Source organism: Diuraphis noxia, unplaced genomic scaffold (assembly GCF_037042655.1).
Source record: "Diuraphis noxia isolate RWA-SAM2 unplaced genomic scaffold, SU_Dnox_SAM2 contig0002, whole genome shotgun sequence".
Lineage (NCBI taxonomy): Eukaryota > Metazoa > Arthropoda > Insecta > Hemiptera > Aphididae > Diuraphis > Diuraphis noxia.
Genome location: NW_028301712.1, coordinates 24,188,178 through 24,206,092, shown reverse-complemented (window position 1 = coordinate 24,206,092; position 17,915 = coordinate 24,188,178). Strand labels below are relative to the sequence as shown.

Here is a 17,915-nt window from a genome sequence, read left to right as displayed (position 1 = left end):
AATACATTACAATAATATAACTGTATTAATATAGTATTATTATTTGGCAAGTTTGAAATTATTATAATAACATTTCAAAAATAACATTTTAATAATAATATAAAAAAAATAATATTATTAAATTTCAAATATAACAATTCTATAATAATATAAAAAATCATATTAATATATTTTTTAAACATTATTATATTAATAATAATATATTCATATTATATCCTTATATTCAAATATTTTATAATAATCACCAAAATAAAATCTCTGCCTCATTCTTCATATTTGTATTAGTATAATACATTTTGATAATTTAATTACTAATTTTACATTACCTGATTACCTTAAAAGGAACTTTTAATAGAAATATTTAGTTTATTATTGTTTATTATTTGAGGTGCCAATTCAATTGTAATATTAATAGTATTGATTAGATATTATATTGTAGGTATATAAATATACCAATTATACACCAGCTTGTTTATGAATAATACATACATACATATAATAATTATACATACATAAATTTACCATGCATTTTGTTATGTATTATTGATTATTGAACAGTTTAGGATAAATAAATTCAATACAATTTCAAATTTTTTAACTAATAATTCCTTTAATTTCAGGTATTTCTCATAATAGAAAATATAACATAATCATTGCCTTTATATAGTAGATTATTACAATTTTTTTTTAATAAACCATACACATACATCATTTTTTTTTTCTAAAGGCTGCTCCGGCTAAATATATTTTTATTGGCATTTCGATATCTGAATTTGATATGTCTTGAAAACTTCTAATTTTTCTTATGGCTTCTAAAAAAATTCAATACAGATTATTATTTTAATAAACTGATTTGAACATCATATTATGCTATCAGTGAAGTGGATATTGAACAGAGAATATACCTATACTAATTTAAGTAGGTGTATAAATATTGTGAGCCAGTGGCGTATACAAGGATGGGTTTTTGGTGGATATGACACCCCCCTTGAGCCGTATCATATATTACATTATTATTACATATTATATATTACAATATACATTATATACAATAAAATAGGAACATAGGTAAATCTTACGATTTACACGTCATACAATATGAAATATAAAATAATGCACGGATTTTATTTCATAAAATATTATTTTTTTTCATTATTATCTATTGGCCTTTAAAATAAAAGTTTTAATTTGTACGTATTATTATATATAATATTTATTATTTATAATGTTTATAATTAACACCTCCCTTCAGAAAATCCTAGCCACTGTTGTGAACCTGCTTAGAAGTACGTGTTATATAAACACACGGAAGTGCAAAGAAGTATTAGAAGTAAATAAAAGTAATAGTGTATAAAAAAAGGACTTGTTTAACCATTGATGTGCTAAACCCCATTTAAGGTATGCACAAATTAAGCCTCATTTGGTAGGTAGGAGTGGTATTATATTTTACTCCCCAACATTGACAACAAAAACTTTTTATTTTTATTAAGGTTATGGGTTATATATTTATTAATAATTCAAAGTTATATAGCTACACGCTTTGGTAAAAATATAAGTTTATTTGGGATCCGCCCACATTAAAAAGAAAATTACAAATGTAGATTAAACATGACAATAAAATTGTTTATTATTATAATTTAGGAAATTAGAAATAACAGTTACTCTTTATGGATCCACATAGTAATTTTAAAAGAAAGTAGATTAACCTTTTTTAAACACAGTTATATTCATTTTTTTTCATATAATTTTAACTTATTGAGTTAAATTTAAGATTTATTAATTGTTAACTTCTAACTTATCAATTTCGATTTCTCTTAACATATACCTAACTTGAGTAATTTATTTTTATTAATGCTTGCCTACCAACCTTGGGAAATATATAATAAATTACCTCTAATAATAAATTCTTATTTTTCAAAAAATATTACCAAATATAATAGCACATGAAGCTAATGAAGAAAATATCTTTTTTTTCTTCTGACCAACATAACTAAATATTTTCAAAAATTCATCATCGAAAACTGTTCTTAACATTTGTCTTATTGTTGATGTCAATGATTTTTTCGCCAATCTTTTGAGACCATTAACCTGGAATAATAAAATTAATACCTATAGCTGATTTATCATTATTTTAATTTGAAAACAAATTAAAGGGAAATCATACAACATTTTAAATAAGAAATATTCAAAGAGTTATTATCAATCTTATCATTTCAAAAATTATTTTTAAATAGTACTTACAACATTTAATCTGAAAGACTTGTTTAATAATTTTTCTTCAAAATTATTTAGTTCGTCCTCGTTACGTAGTGGTAGTAACAAACAATAATCATTATCATCATTAATGTTTGAATTTTCATGACTACTACTTGAAATACTACCCATATTTATAATAGTTTCAGTTAAAATGTTGTCCATTCGTGTTTGATTATGCCCAATGTTCTCAACATCATATTTAATTTTCATGACTACGCTCAATATTTTTTTCAATGTTTCTATATCAACAAAGATAAACAATGAAATGTTTTTCCAAGAAAATTATAAGAATAAAAAAGATTAATATAATAATTACCATCAGAAATTGATTCACGTTGAGAAGCATTAAAAGTTGGTTTGTTTTTATGTATAGCACCATGGAATGAAGATGTCCCTGTAGAAATAACAGTTATTACATAAAAAGTAAAATAATATTCATACACAATAAATAAATATGTATTAATATTAAAATAGTTACAGTACAATATTATATAGATAGTAAAATGAATGAATTTATTTTTAGTATAGTTGACATTAATATTCCAAATAATTAAATATTATAACTAATCAATTTATAATAAAACTGACTATGAATATGTTTAAAAACATTTTAGAAACTAATTAATTTTGAAACTGTTTTGAATGGCAAGTGCATTTATTGTTTTTTCCTTACTGGAATCAAGCATCCTGGAGCCTTTACTTAAAGGTTTGTTTACTTCAATGATTTCATATTGATTAGAATCTGCTGGAGTGACTTTAAATGGAGATGCAGTTGTGTGAACCACAGTTGACCTTTGCATTGTTCCTGATAAAAAGTATAAATATAATATATTGTATATACTATAAAGTATATATTAGGAAATAATCTAGTATTGATTACCATAAGTATTAGATGAATCTTTTAAATCAGTTAAAGAGTTAAAAATATCTGGCGAATCAGGAATATCATTCTGGTTACTATTTTTTAAACCACAAAAATCATCTGAAAAATCTGAAAAAAAATATAAAACATATTATTTTAAACGAAGGCATATAATATGTGTATACAGTATTAACTATTATTATTATTAATATACAGTATTATTATAACATAATTATTAGTATTCACACTATCTTAATTCTTATGTCAAAATTATATTTGAGCTTTATTTTAATTAAAATAAAATCATTATTATTTTTAAAACAATACCCTGGCTAGATGAAGTTGCATCAAATAATCTTCTTTTAACTGGAATTTGTGAACTCATCATTTTACAATTGTTTAATGTCTCATAGTCATTATCAGATTTTGATAAATTACCTATAGAAAAATGTTTATAATTCATAGTTAGATTTAGTTAGTATTTATACTATCTTCATTCTTATGGCATATATTAAAACACAGTCATAATTTTTTTTAGAACAATACCTGGACTAGGAATAGTTGTATTAAATAAGCTTCTTTTAACTGGAATTTGTGAACTCATAATTTTACAACTGTTTAATGTCTCATAGTCATTATCAGACTTTGATGAATTACCTATATATAGAAGTTTATAATTAATAGTTAATTTAGTAACACTAAAATTGTATAGTTTTAAATTTACCTTCGTTTAACAATTGATTAAAAATCGGAGGATCTTGAACCAATACTTTTTTTCTTCTAATCTTGGTCTGAATTTCATCATTAGTTGAAAGATCAGATGTTTCTTCAGCTTTTTTGGCTTTTGACTTAGCTTCGAAATAACTAGCTATAGAAAAATCAATTGATAACCGCTCTCAAAAAATATATTATACTATCCATTAAATAAGTAAATAACTTGTAATTACCAATGCCTTTTTTTAACGTTCTAGAAGGAAAATAATCAAAACCATATTTATTAAGGATTGTTCTAGATTGTATATGTTTTTTTATATTATTTTTTGGCCAACCACAAACGTCTTTTTTTACCCAATGGCTAGGAACAGCTTCAACCGCATTTTCATTAATGAAATGCACCACAGTCCACATTTTTATCTACTGAAAGATAGAAAAATTTTTTTTTAATAACTTTTTCAAAATGATAATGCTCTTAATTTGTTTTTTACAATTATATTATATAGTTATATAAATAAACTTATGATATTTTAACCCTTATATAATTTAACATATTATACTAATAAGAGTTAAGAATGTTAAAATAAAACATTTTAAAATAAGTTGTCACAAAATTCTTGAAAGAGAATTAAAATTGATTTGAATAGTGAATACTTATTACAATATGCTGTTGTAAATTTATTAAGCAACACAATAATAGATAGCTTCTCTCCATTTGTGTTTTGTCTCTGATCCATGTGCAATATTATGTTCAGAAAATTCAATTTTGTGTGTTGTTGGCTTTGATGTTAGAGTAAATTATTATTATTATTATTATCAAACTTAAAGGTTTATAGGGATACTATCTAGGGCATATCATAGGCTATCATAGATATTTTTATTTAAAAGTTTATAATTAACTTATAACTATGTAAAATATTAATATTTAAATTCCCCAAAATTTGTATTAAAAATAAAATATGTACCTATCAATTATAAAATATGATGTACCTTAGATAATATTTATAAGTTTGATAATATGACCTATTATCAATTCACTATAATATTAAAGCTAAAAACATACCAAAATGTTTAATGTTACTTATTTATCAAAGAGAGAAAACAAATTATGTTCTAACATGCTCGCAACTAATACACCAAAATACAATATAGGTAACTGTAGTTTGAAAAAATAACTTTAAAATGTTTAAATAAATTTAGAGATAGGTAATATGATCATTTACAAAATTCACATAATTAACTAGATATATTAGAGGGTATTTAAATAATTTTTATTTGTGATAAAATACTATAATTACTTGTGTAATATGTATTTAGCATACATTGACCAAAAAAAAATCCGCTTGGTAGAATTTTTGAAAGAGAAGTATTATAATTTTAGCATAATTTAATGAAAACTGTCCGCATAATATTTAAAATATATAAGTTATTTGCCTAACTGGCATAGATACAATTGTTCTTATTATATAGTTGATACAAATAAAACAGATATTTACAAAACAATTAAAAATCTACATTTTAAATATTTTTTTTTTTTTTTTATACAAATTTAAATTTTTCAACTATGATGAATGTAATTTTTGAAAGAGAAGTATTATAATTTTAGCATAATTTTATGACAAACTGTCCGTATAATATTTAAAATATATAGGTTATTCGCCTAACTGGCATAGATACAATTGTTCTTATATATTATATAGTTGATAGGTACAAATAAAACAGATATTTACAAAACAATTAAAAATCTACATTTTAAATATATTTTTTTTTATATACAAACTTAAATTTCTCAACTATGATGAATGTAATAAAGGGATAGCAATGCAATCTTTATTGCATGATAATATCATAACTTTATTTTGAATATCATTGATAGTCCACATACAATATAAATTAGTTGATAATTGTTTAACGATATATATTCCAAAGCAAGATGATCTTATAGGTTTATCATAAAATAATTCCTTAATTTCAAATTTTCTGCCAATCAAAACAACTGCACCAGTGTTATGTGAGTGAGCAATATTAATTAATTTTATAACTTCATTAGTTTTAGAAATAAAATAAGAATCAGCATCTATTTTACATTTAATTTTAAATTTATCCAAAACTAAAGAACTGAATTGTGGATTAACGCAGCCACTTAATAAAGGTCCATCGTTATGTGGTCCTAATAATAAGCCATTTTCATCACTTTGGACAGTTTCATTTTTATTTAGACTAAAGTTTCCATTTTCATTATATCTTATTACTACTTGTTCTAAAGGCTTATTAGGCTGCCTCAGCATACTTTTTAGAACTTTCATATAGTTTTCGAATGGAAACGCACTGCAATTATCAAGAGGCCCATACTGTTTAAAATCATCTACCAAATGAATTAATCCATGAATGTTGGAAGATACAAGATACTGTCCATAAATTTGTTCAAATGTTTCAACAAAGTAATTTAACAAATCATCAGCATATTGTATAAATGATCTACGATTAGGAGACAATAGTATAATCATTGCTATATTGAGGGCCATAAAGTTTTTTAAACAATCATTAGACACAATGTTTTTCAATATAACAGGACCAACATACAACAAAAATGAACGGAATTCAGTAGCTTTCCAGCGTGCCACTTCAACTAGAGATCTAGGTTTCCGAGAAAATTCACATGGAAATTTAGATTTGAAACTTAAAGATAAATTGGTTAAATGTTTAACTTTTGAAGATGATAAACGAACACTTAATGGTCCTTTGATCCACAATAGTAAGAGTTTTTTCATTACACCAAGAGTTACCAAATGCATGTAATCAAGGGAGAAAGAGGATACAACATTCACACCAGATATTTCCACAATCCTTGAAATAGTAGTATATGGTGAATGGTGATTTATATCAGTTTGATGAACATAATTATTATGTGTTCGTTTGGCTTCTCGCTTGGAAATATCACAATAAGGAAAACATAGCCGATTCTCTTTATACTCTCCTTCAATTTCACATCTTGTGCAAGAAGAAAAACCATTATGACCTTTTATTTTCAAAATGAAGGCCTTCGCTGGAGTGTCACAACAAAAAACATCTAATAATATCTTATAAATACTATTATTAATCAATAGACCATTTTCAACTAAATGCTTTGCTTCGTCTACAAAATCTTTTAAAAAATCATCGCTATCATTTGGCTTTTCAGTACCAAAATATAGTCCAATTGGAAAAACAACATTACATTTTGACCTCACATAAGCTAAAATGGGCCAAAATTGATTGGAATTACTTTTAGAAATAGGCAATCCATCGATACCAATAACAAGATTTATTTCTTTTGAAGGTTGATCAATTAGATTAAAAGTTGAAAAGTATCTATTAATTCCATTTTCAATTCCAAAATGGTAATATTTACCAGGATCAACAATTCGCATTTTACATAACTCTACTGGTTTTGTGTGTAAAATAGTTCGAGCATCTTTAGGCAAAGTAGAAAAACATTTATGTTTTCTTAAAATTAATAGGAGACTATTTAAAGCAGTATGTGGAATTTTGTTTTGTATTGACCAATCAGCTAATTCAAAACGAAAAGATTTATCTGTATCAAAATATATAAAATCATCACTATCAGTTGAAATATTTATGTTTAATAGATCATTAGCATTTTCAGTATGTAAATTATGATTTTGAGTCTTATTGATATTATCCGTTACACTATCATCTGATATAAAATCATTATTATTTGGGCTATTATTTGTTTCAACTATATTATTTTCTGTAGTTTGTGATAAATTATTAGGAGAGTTATCAATTATACTATCTGAGTCATCAATAAAAAAATAATTATCTTCAACAGAATTATAATGGGCTTCTAATTCTTCATTAATTCGCCTTTTTTTTGATCGATAACTTAATGGAAATGATTTTTTCATATTTGAACTAGGTATAAACAAAAAATGGTTAGGTAGGTATATAGGTATCTGTAATTTATTTATAATTAATCTCATTAAACACCTAGATTACGTACAGACTGGTATAGACTAATTGAAATGATACTGTATAATAATATAGGTCTTTTAGAATAAAGCATAATTACCTAGTTTACTTATATTAAACTTAATTTTGTTTCTTCAATATAATATATTATGTACCTGACCTATTGGAAATCTACAACATGTGATGCTTAATAATTGTCTAAACCTCAATGGTTTTTACAATTTACATTTGTGATTTGCTACGATTGTAAATGATTAGTATTGTGCACTGTAATTAAAATTTTGAGTGCACATCGACACAGCATATATTATCAAAAATATGTGCGTTCAGAATGGACATATTAACTAAACTTACAGATTACTTTTAAGTATTTGCTCATTACCAGTTATCAGATCCCAAGCAGCTAGCTACCAAGGTATATGTGATTTAGAATTGCCTAGCTCTTAACTTTGATAGTTTTTAGACAAATTCACAAAGATGTTTTTGATTTAATTCTGACTCATAATATTAAAAACAACAGTATAGATTTAACAGACAATTTCACATACAATATTAAGTTTAAAATTTAAATGCGTAAGGCGAATGTAGCCTACATGAAGTCATGACAACGAAAGCATGTGCGTGAATGTAGTAAGATTTTATAGGTAGCTAGTCTATGCCCCATCGAATCGTGACGCGTATTATACTTAATTTATATTATATATTAATACAGTAATTTACTTACCTATTGTTGCCGAAAATAAGTAAAGTATAAATAATACTAGCACGGAGGGCTAGTAAATAATAAAATACTATACAACATACAAGTATACTGTATACAACTGTAGACAGCGCAATGAAAAATTGAAAACTGGCCTAGTCACCTAGTAGCATAGAGTAAGAGAAGTAATCTTACTCTATGCCTAGTAGCCTGTAACTGCGCGACTCTAGCGGTAATTTTAAATTAATAACTATAATAATATGACACGAACCGAAGTTTCCAGTGTTTCCACAACACGATTGACACACAAGACTACAAGAGTATAAAAATTAAAAGTAATAACAAATAATGAAATAACAATAACCAATACAATGAGCACTGAGCAGTGAAAATGTAAAATGATCATTATACGATATTATACTCCATGTGTACAACGCTAAAAACACAAAATTTGTGACCAATTCACCGATTGGAGATTACGTTCGGCGGCACGCATTCCGCTCGGACCAGCAAGCGCGTGGCGGTGGTATAATTATTATGCTGATAACAATAATAACAATAAACACATAGTTATTTATAGAACGTACGAACCACGGACTAAGATATAATGGACTGGCATCGATAAGGCTGGGGGAGTAGGAGGGACCGAGCATCAAATGTTATGTTCTCTTCACCTCTCCACCCTCATACAAAAGTCCGAATGATTAGCACGCCACCTAGTGGCAATATCTACAAATAGGCCGCGAGCAGCCAGCAGTATAAAATTGGTTATTCTTTTGATGCACTGTTTTAGACTTTTGTAGATAGCGCTAAAATCATTCGGACTCAAATTCCCCCCGCACTCCCGCGTCGCGTAACATTTTCGGCTCACAGATATTGCACTCGATGCCAGTCCATTATATCTTAGTCCGTGGTACGAACTATGGTATACCGTCTACGTCTCTACGAATGTCGAAATGCTATATAATGAGAATTTTGAGTACACTGTATTGTACATTATTGCGCCTTCGGTAATGCAACGCTGCAATTCTTGATGGAAATACTGTATTCTACATGAAATCGGTAAAAATCGCTTTATTTCAGAACACCTTCATTTATTCGTATCAGTTATCAATGTAAAAATAATAATAATTATGACAATAGTTAGTGATAACGGGCCTTATCAGTGATTTTAAACGCATATCCATAATCCATCAGACAATCGGGTTTTAGTTACGTCATGTTACGATGGAAACTACGATGTTTCGATGCAACAACGCATTCGATGCGCTGAATTTCAGAACACTATCGCTTGAAAATAATGAAAATACGTTGCATTTTAGAACATGTTTTATAATTTCGATGGCAAAGTGCCCAACTGACTTTTGTTTCTTGCTGGGCAGCCGACTGACCTTTGTCCGGTAAAAGTGATGTATACCTACTGAAATGATGGACGGCAAGGCGGAGGAGTGTACCTATTATAATATAATATACATTATACAATATACAATGTAGCCACGTATGTCTATAATATATGTATATAATAAGTGTATAACACAATTTTTAATTATTTTTAAATAAATATACATATTTTGGTACACAATACACGTACGGACCAGGGCGCATATACTTAAGCTGCAATAAATATTTTTACCATACACCTTCGTAAAAATAACATAAAACATTATAGTAGCTAGTGGTATCTGGTATATATTATTATGTAGTGTAAAGAATTTAAGTAGAAAATTTACGTAACCACCACTATAGATTAAAAAAGAGTAGGTCAGCGGTGGTCGTTTCTTGGACTGGTAGCGTATTATACGATTATTACATTTCGATTAAAATGCAAGGATCGCATTCAATAACACGATTCTGAGCGGACGAAAGAAAATGTATGAATATATGTAACCATTAATATTGAATATAATATATTAATATACGAATATACCAAGTGGAAATTACTGAATTAGGTATTTTTTAAAATTTTATTCTTTTCTATGGTGATAAGCAAAACGTTATAAAAAAATATTGATAAAATCCCGTTTTTTCGAAATTTTTCAGTGATTTTTCTAGCTGCGTTAAATAACTATTGAGAAAATTAAAAAATGACCTCTTTAGAGTACCATCTTGATCTAATTTTCTAAAAGATGATACAATAGGTATGTTTAAATTAAAGCACTCTTTCTGGGAGAAATTTTGTTTATAGGATAGAAAAAATAAATAAATATCATTGTAAAATCACTATAGCTTCCTCCGAGGAAGGGGTCGCTGTCGAAACGGGTAATGTGCATAAATTTTTTAATAATTTATTTATGTTTGGAAATATTTTTGAATCACACAGCAAAAATAAGTAACAACAATAGTAACAATCTAAGACCGTGGTAACAATATTATATTCAACAACTAGATAGCCGCCTCTTTCTTATTATCGAAATCGGTTAAGTAGGAAATGTTTTAAAATGTATTTTCATTCATATAGGTTAAGTTAGTTCATTATAGTTGTTCAATGTTCATACAACTATCGAAATATTCAAAATATCGTTTTAAACAGGGTTTAAAAAAAAAATAAGCTTCCAGGGGGGGGGGATATGACCCCCATATCCCCTCCCATAAATACGCCTCTGCTTCCTCGCTCCACCCAGAATCTAAAATTACAAAAATATGTTCAAAAATGTACTCAAAGCGTACGTCACAATATTATGCTGAATGAATGACGTGCCATATTGAGGAGCGGCTGAGTCCTGAGTGGGGCTGGGTTTAAACTCCCTTCTTCATCAGAACAAAAGAACATAATAATATAATATGTTATAATAGCAATGAATTAATAATAATATAGTATGATTTTACTGTTTGGCAAAATAATATTATAATTTTATTGGAAATAAAACGATACCATATAGTTCTGAAAATAATAATAAGTTAGTAATTCATTAATAATAATATAGTATGATTTTATTGTTACCTTAAAAATAATATTATATGTTTATTGAAAATAAAACCACTCTATATTGTTTTATTAATAATATTAATTTCATAATTCCATAATAATAATATAATAATATTTTATTTTTAGTACTATAATAATATAATACATGTAACGTAAATAAAACAATAGTATATTATTTTAATTATATTATTTCAGAACTAATGAATTAATAATATTTTAGTATTATTATCATTACATTTTTGCTACCTGGGGTCTATCTATTTTTCCAGTCATTACTTCGAAATGGATGAACCTAATTTTACGGGGTTTCCGTAGGTATTGTCTTATATATTTCATTAAAGCAAATAAAGTAATTTAAATATAATGTTAATTCAGCTACTAAATTATATAGTTACACTATTTTAATATTATTATTTTAAAATATATTATTGTTATTAACCTATATACATTAGTACGGTATAATTAGGATAGCTTCAGTAAAATTATATCATGTATAGAAAATGCAAATATTTGAGAAAATTTTCAAGTATCTAGGTTATTCGTTTTTGATTTTCAACAAAATAAGATAAATGATTTTTTATTTAAATACACAAATTTTTTTTGTTAGCAAACGTTTTTGAATTTAATTATTTTTTACTCCGAAATTATCTTGTTTTACTTTTCTATCAGATAAGAAGCTTAAGTTGAAAATCAAAGGGTGAAATCTAAGCATTTTTCTACTTTAGTAAGAAATGCCCACAAGCTCCAAAATACAAATTACACACTACATCGATCATTGTTATCATTATTGCTCCGTTTAGAGTCTAATATTATACGATTTTATCAGACAAAATTTGAGAAGATTAAAACGCTTATAAAAAAAATGTAAATTTATATTTTTTAGTTTCAGTAAGACAATCTATATGAGAAATCTTCTATTAAAACTAGTGTTTTGTAAATATTCCAGTTTTTCTGTAATACCTACATTTCTGTTTAGTTTTTCCTAATTATTTAGTACAACGTATTTGACTCCCAATGTATTAACCCTGATAAAATGTTCTTTCTAAAACTCCCTCAAAGTTTAAGATTGAAGTTTTTGTTGCTTTGAGGCTAAAAATAAAGCAAAAAATAAAAACAACATTCCAAATCATTATAAAATCAATACACATTCATTACTCCATTCAGAATGTAAATCTGAATACATTTTTATTAGAAATTAGTATATATTTAGACATTCATTTATTGGAAATCAGAATCATTTTTAGTAGTTACCTATTTGTATTTTAAGATATTGGTTGCCAATATAATAATCATGTATTTATTATCTTAAAGACTTAAACACTATATTGTATTAAAGTATTTTATATGATAATTACTAATTATCTATATTTACTAAAAGTCAGTCAGATTTATTTTGCTATGAATGCAAATCAATCAATATTCAGTTATTTTGTTAAATCATAATATTGAATCTGAATGGCACAACTCAGTTAACATTTCTGATGGTAAAAATATGTAGCTGATACTTGATAGCTCATATTATTATAGTTGTGTAAGAAAATATATGTTATAGGCTATAGGATGTATAGTGTTTGTGGTAGAGTAATATCTTTAGATGAAAAACTAAGATAGAAGAAAGTGCCACAAACCTCAGGTGCTTTAACTTGATTAATGAACTACCCGTATAATATAGTAGGTAGATGTATTAAATAGAACAAAAATATAGTTTTTAATATTTTAACTGAAACATTAAATAATGACTTTATTTTTTTATGTGAGTAATTTATTGTTTACATCACCTCATCAACACCTTAATGAGTAATTTTTAATTTCTATTAAATTAAATACATATCATTAATATATCAGACTATTTGAATAAAATGTGAGAAAATTAATTTACTCTATCAATATATTGCATATATTGAGTTATATATATACATTACATCTACTTGGTTGTAGTGTGAGATGAGACGAACGGGGTAAAAAATGCTTGGGAAAGTGTTAATACTGCAAATCCAAGTAAAAATTGTCGTACAGTAAAATTATATACTCTATAGGACAACTTCCCTTATGTCCACGTTAATTTTTACGTGAGTTATGAGGATTACCATGGTCCGAATTTTAATGAGGTTAAAACAGGAACCGGAATGTGCGTAAAATATACCCTTGCTTATGTTTAGACTGTCACAAAACAAACAGCCCGCCCCACTTCGCATTAAAAATACATAAATAAAAAATTTCTCCCCGGTATTTATACTATTATTATAGTGTATTTGTAATTAAACCCCCACTGGATTGCTCACGACACTTATGATTATTATTTTTCAGGCATAAATCATAAACCTTAACAATAGTAACAGCTTGGACGCACCCTCGGTTTGTTGACAATGAAAGGGCGAAACTAGAATTTTATTCTAGTCACTTTGAATATTATATTAACGGATTTTGTGCAAACAATAAGCAAAAGGAGTGGTCACGGATATTTATGGTCATATCATTACAGTTCAGTGTCCATACGTTTAGATCATAAAATATTATTATTATTATTACACATTTTACACTATAGTATTTATTATATAAGTTTATTAGCCTGTTTTGACAATCATTTAATGGATTCTTAAACTTAGTTTCCACAAATATTATTTAGTGAAGTATTTTCCAGAGAGATACATCTTCGCCGATAATATAATATCTATAATATATTTTATACTTTATATTTTATGCCTGTTGTGATAATCATTTTTAAATCTCTGAATCAGTGGCTTTCTATGAAGTTAACTATAGAATTATTTTACAGTTCCCATAAGTGATTAAAATGTATTTATGAAAATACCTATCGTTTCCTTATTACTATATTTTTATAAGAAATTACGATATTGACTATAGAGATTGCATTGAAATAGTTCATGGAAAAGATTTAAAAAGTAATGGGTATTTTTATCTCATTGTTTAATTAAAATAAATAAATGCTGCTATTCAATAGCTCTTGTACCAATTTATTTTATCATTCTGAAAAAATGCATTACTACATTTTAATTAGTAACTTAATTAAAAAAATATAATAAAGATTTATTTAGGTTGTATTATTCTCCACCAAAATCAATTTCATTGTTTTTAAACTATAATATTGGTAACATTTTAGAAATCTATATTTTCCAATTCTCTTTTCCAATTAACTACCTATTGCTAAGATTCTCAATCATATTTTTATATAATTTAATTTTTACAATTGTATTATGAAACATTATACAGTTACTATTGCATTTAATAAATAATGTATGCAATCATTTGTAACATTTGTTTTAACATGTCAAACTGATCTGTGTCATTTTAATTTACAATTAAAAAATAAAATTATGATTTATGGATGACCGCCAACTATAAAAGTAATTATTACATTCAAATATTCAATGTGTGAATAATATTTAAAAATTAACTCATAATTTGGAAAATTAACACCTACTGTATTAATATTGTATATTTATGAATACATGCAATTATTTTTATTAAGTTAATTAAGAGGTAATACCTACATAACTTCTCATAAATGTTAAAATAAATTAATAGCAAACTATTTTATAATGTTTGTTTTTATACGTAGACACATAGTCCTATACTCATATGTATCTGTAGTAGTGTAATATATATTATTACATATTTTAGGTCTATCTATGAAATTTTTACTCGTCATGTTAAGTTACAGCCATTTTCCATTAGGCAAATCTTTGTAAAACTAGTTAAATATTTATAAAACTGTATGAATAAAAAGAATAAAATAAATACAATATAAATTGTTTACAAGAAACAAAATAAACAATACACTTTTGAAAAAAAAATATTATTAGGATAAAAAATAATGAAAAAGCAGCCTAAGTACAAAGACCGAGCACTTGTTTCACATCGTTTAATTCTACGCAGTATATACGTAGTGGTGTACTTTAAATTCTTGTTGTATATTTTAAAAGTAATGATAAATTATCGCAGTTGATATCGCAAAAATATTCTCGGAGGAATTCTGAGTAGTACCTAAGTACATAAATAATGTATAAATGATAAATTTCAAAATCTGTTAAATATTTAAATACATATTATGTTCGGTCGAAATTATAATAAATATTAACACCGTTAGTTATTAATTGTTTTAGTCAATCCCAATGTACAGTAAAACGGTGTAACTAAGTAGTGTGCAAAGGTAAAAATAGTTTAAAATTAGTTTAGAAAATTTGGAGATGACATTGTGTACATAAAACCTAATATTATATTACACCTATATGTGATGGAAAAACGTTTCAAAACCCTACGGATTTATTATTTTTAAATTACAACAAAATAACTAAAACTGTAATTGTTATTTTTAGTTCAACTATTAAATTTCATCAAATTTTGAACTTCATGTGTCTGTAAAGAAATTACTTCTTTATCGCTTCTATGTACTTTTGTAATTTTTAAATTGACGTTGGAAAAGCTTACGAGGAACAATGTCTTTTAAATAATCAAACCTTTTGACTATCACCCTAATATTCCTAATATCGTATAATGCATAAATCCGAAAATATTATAAAATTTTATAAATAGAGCAAAATAGTTTAAATATTTTTCAAATTATATGATATCATGTCTAATAAATGTCAATTAAAAATGTGCATTTGAAATTACAAGTCTATACCTACATTTTATTCTATTTTTAATTATACAATAAAATTGATTATATATAAATCTAATATTTCACGTACCGTTATTGTTCCAAAGGTGTAATGTATAATATATATATATTGTTCTTCTCGATTGCCTAAAAAAGCATTAAGAGTTATTTTTTTTATCTCACCACTACTACATAGGGGCTGACTGTTTTCAAATAACTTAGCTCCTTATTTTTTATCCCTTACATCATTTACGTGAACACTGAACGCATCATTGTAAAACCAATATAATATAATATACCTCGTTCCATTCAGTATCTAAAATCATATTGTTGTAAATTTGATAAACCTATTCTTATTGCATTTGAGATTTTATAAAGTATGAAGAGTATTAATGTATACTTGTATTAAAAAATGTACCTATCCCAAAAAACATCAAACTAATCAATATATTTCTTTTATTATCGTGTGCACATTTTTTTTTATTAGGTCATCGAGTTATAGATATTATGTCTACTTACAAACATTACAAATATATCTAATTATGTACTGTACACAATTATTTCACAATAAAAGTAAGTACCTAGATGCATAGTAGGAACCTTATACATTGTTTTTTCGGGTACACACGAATCGCGTACCAAAACAGGTAGACGAATCTTTTTGAACGTGTTAGTTTTTCATCTACAGTTAATTATTATAAGTGGTTCCTAAAACGATATTGTGACAATAAAGATATGCCAGGTTGTATAAAAATAATGAAATTTAATTGTAAAAATATAATAATGTCATAATAATATAAATTATATGTCATAATTAATCACATACCTATTTATAAAAAAATTTAAATTGAACTGTAAAAAATATAATACTATCATAAACATAAAACATACAAATTATAAGTCATAAGTCCATACTTACTTATCGATTGGGAAGTCCGTATAGTCCCTAATATATTTATCGAAAATATCCATCAGGTCGGAGCTATTGCTTTACACTGCGTATACCGCCGCTTGTCCGTCGAACTAAAAATGCATCGGTTTATTTTTAATTCGATAGAAAACGCCGCGAAATACGCTGCGTTCGAAACGCGGCGAATACGCCGTGTATAGCTCCGGCCTAAAAGTACAAACCACTAAAAATAAGTTTTCATATAATAATATTATGTTAATGATAAATATTTAATTATTATAATTTTGTTAAAAATTTAAAAATATCAAAATTAAAAATAAATTTGAAAACCACTGGAAACCTCAAAAAATGTTAAGTGAAGAAAAGGTAACACGAATTGCGTCCGGGACGCAATTCGTTCAAAAAGGTTCGTCTACCTGTTTTGGTATGCAATTCGTGTGCACCGGTTTTTTCAATCATACCTCCCCACTCTCTCAAAAAAAACCACCAGAATTAGGTACTGCTCTGCAGGTAGGTATAGGCCATCACAGGTATCTAGAGTAGATGAGTTGGATAAAAGGGAGATGGTATTTTGCGCCAAATTTATTACTTGTAATTTGCACCACAAATAGGTACATTTATGTGCGTATGTAATTTGAACCAAAATATAAAAATACAACATGTATTTTGCTCCACATATACAAATTAATTTTGGTGATTTGTGCCACGAGAGAAAACGAAATGGAATAATAATTTGCGCCATACTTTTAACTTCAATTGTTGGAATTTAACAGCAGATAAATGTATTGATATCGCATATAATATACAATAATACATACCGACGTAGTGTTTCCAATATAATATTGTTATGTTCTACTGATAATAGAGACATATCACCTCTATTATTTAGATTTAGACATAATCAATCTCGATTTATATGTTTTATAACTAAACGAAAATTTACTTATTTAATAT

The 17,915-nt window shown here is 26.2% G+C and overlaps 3 protein-coding genes across 7 annotated transcripts in view; 1 reads left to right on the top strand and 2 right to left on the bottom strand.

The window, feature by feature from the left end:
- RapGAP1 (Rap GTPase activating protein 1) overlaps positions 1–17,915 on the top strand; it is a 201,603-nt gene that overhangs the window by 23,286 nt on the left and 160,402 nt on the right. The gene's annotated exons all lie outside the window — the stretch shown is intronic.
- LOC149058239 (uncharacterized) lies at positions 449–16,992 on the bottom strand. 5 transcript variants are annotated; one of them, XM_089221755.1, is made up of 11 exons: positions 16,971–16,992; positions 4,066–4,255; positions 3,843–3,986; positions 3,665–3,775; positions 3,446–3,556; positions 3,137–3,247; positions 2,930–3,061; positions 2,573–2,650; positions 2,242–2,495; positions 1,929–2,088; positions 449–812 (listed from the first exon to the last, which is right to left on the bottom strand). In XM_089221755.1, the coding sequence occupies exons 2-11, from the start codon at positions 4,244–4,246 to the stop codon at positions 709–711; spliced, it is 1,386 nt and encodes a 461-aa protein (XP_089077881.1). In that variant the 5' UTR covers positions 4,247–4,255; positions 16,971–16,992; the 3' UTR covers positions 449–708. The 5 variants fall into 5 exon arrangements, with proteins under 5 accessions (XP_089077881.1, XP_089077880.1, XP_089077878.1 ...); XM_089221754.1 differs by lacking the exon at positions 16,971–16,992 and adding an exon at positions 8,776–8,899; XM_089221752.1 differs by lacking the exon at positions 16,971–16,992 and adding an exon at positions 8,529–8,749 and having other exon boundaries at positions 4,066–4,252.
- LOC149058240 (uncharacterized) lies at positions 5,551–8,519 on the bottom strand. The gene has a single exon (XM_089221750.1). It carries the CDS (start codon positions 7,813–7,815, stop codon positions 5,626–5,628), a length of 2,190 nt encoding a protein of 729 aa, XP_089077876.1. The 5' UTR covers positions 7,816–8,519; the 3' UTR covers positions 5,551–5,625.

What these genes read in the sequence shown, in the direction of transcription:
- LOC149058240 (XM_089221750.1), bottom strand. Translation starts at nt 7,815, where the DNA reads ATGAGATTAATTATAAATAAATTACAGATACCTATATACCTACCTAAC.
- LOC149058239 (XM_089221755.1), bottom strand. Translation starts at nt 4,246, where the DNA reads ATGTGGACTGTGGTGCATTTCATTAATGAAAATGCGGTTGAAGCTGTT. An exon ending in TGCAACTTCATCTAGCCAGG is followed by an intron (nt 3,248 to 3,445) that starts GTATTGTTTTAA and finishes ATTTTTTTTCAG; the next exon opens with ATTTTTCAGATGATTTTTGT. An exon ending in AGTCTTTCAGATTAAATGTT is followed by an intron (nt 2,089 to 2,241) that starts GTAAGTACTATT and finishes TTATTATTCCAG; the next exon opens with GTTAATGGTCTCAAAAGATT.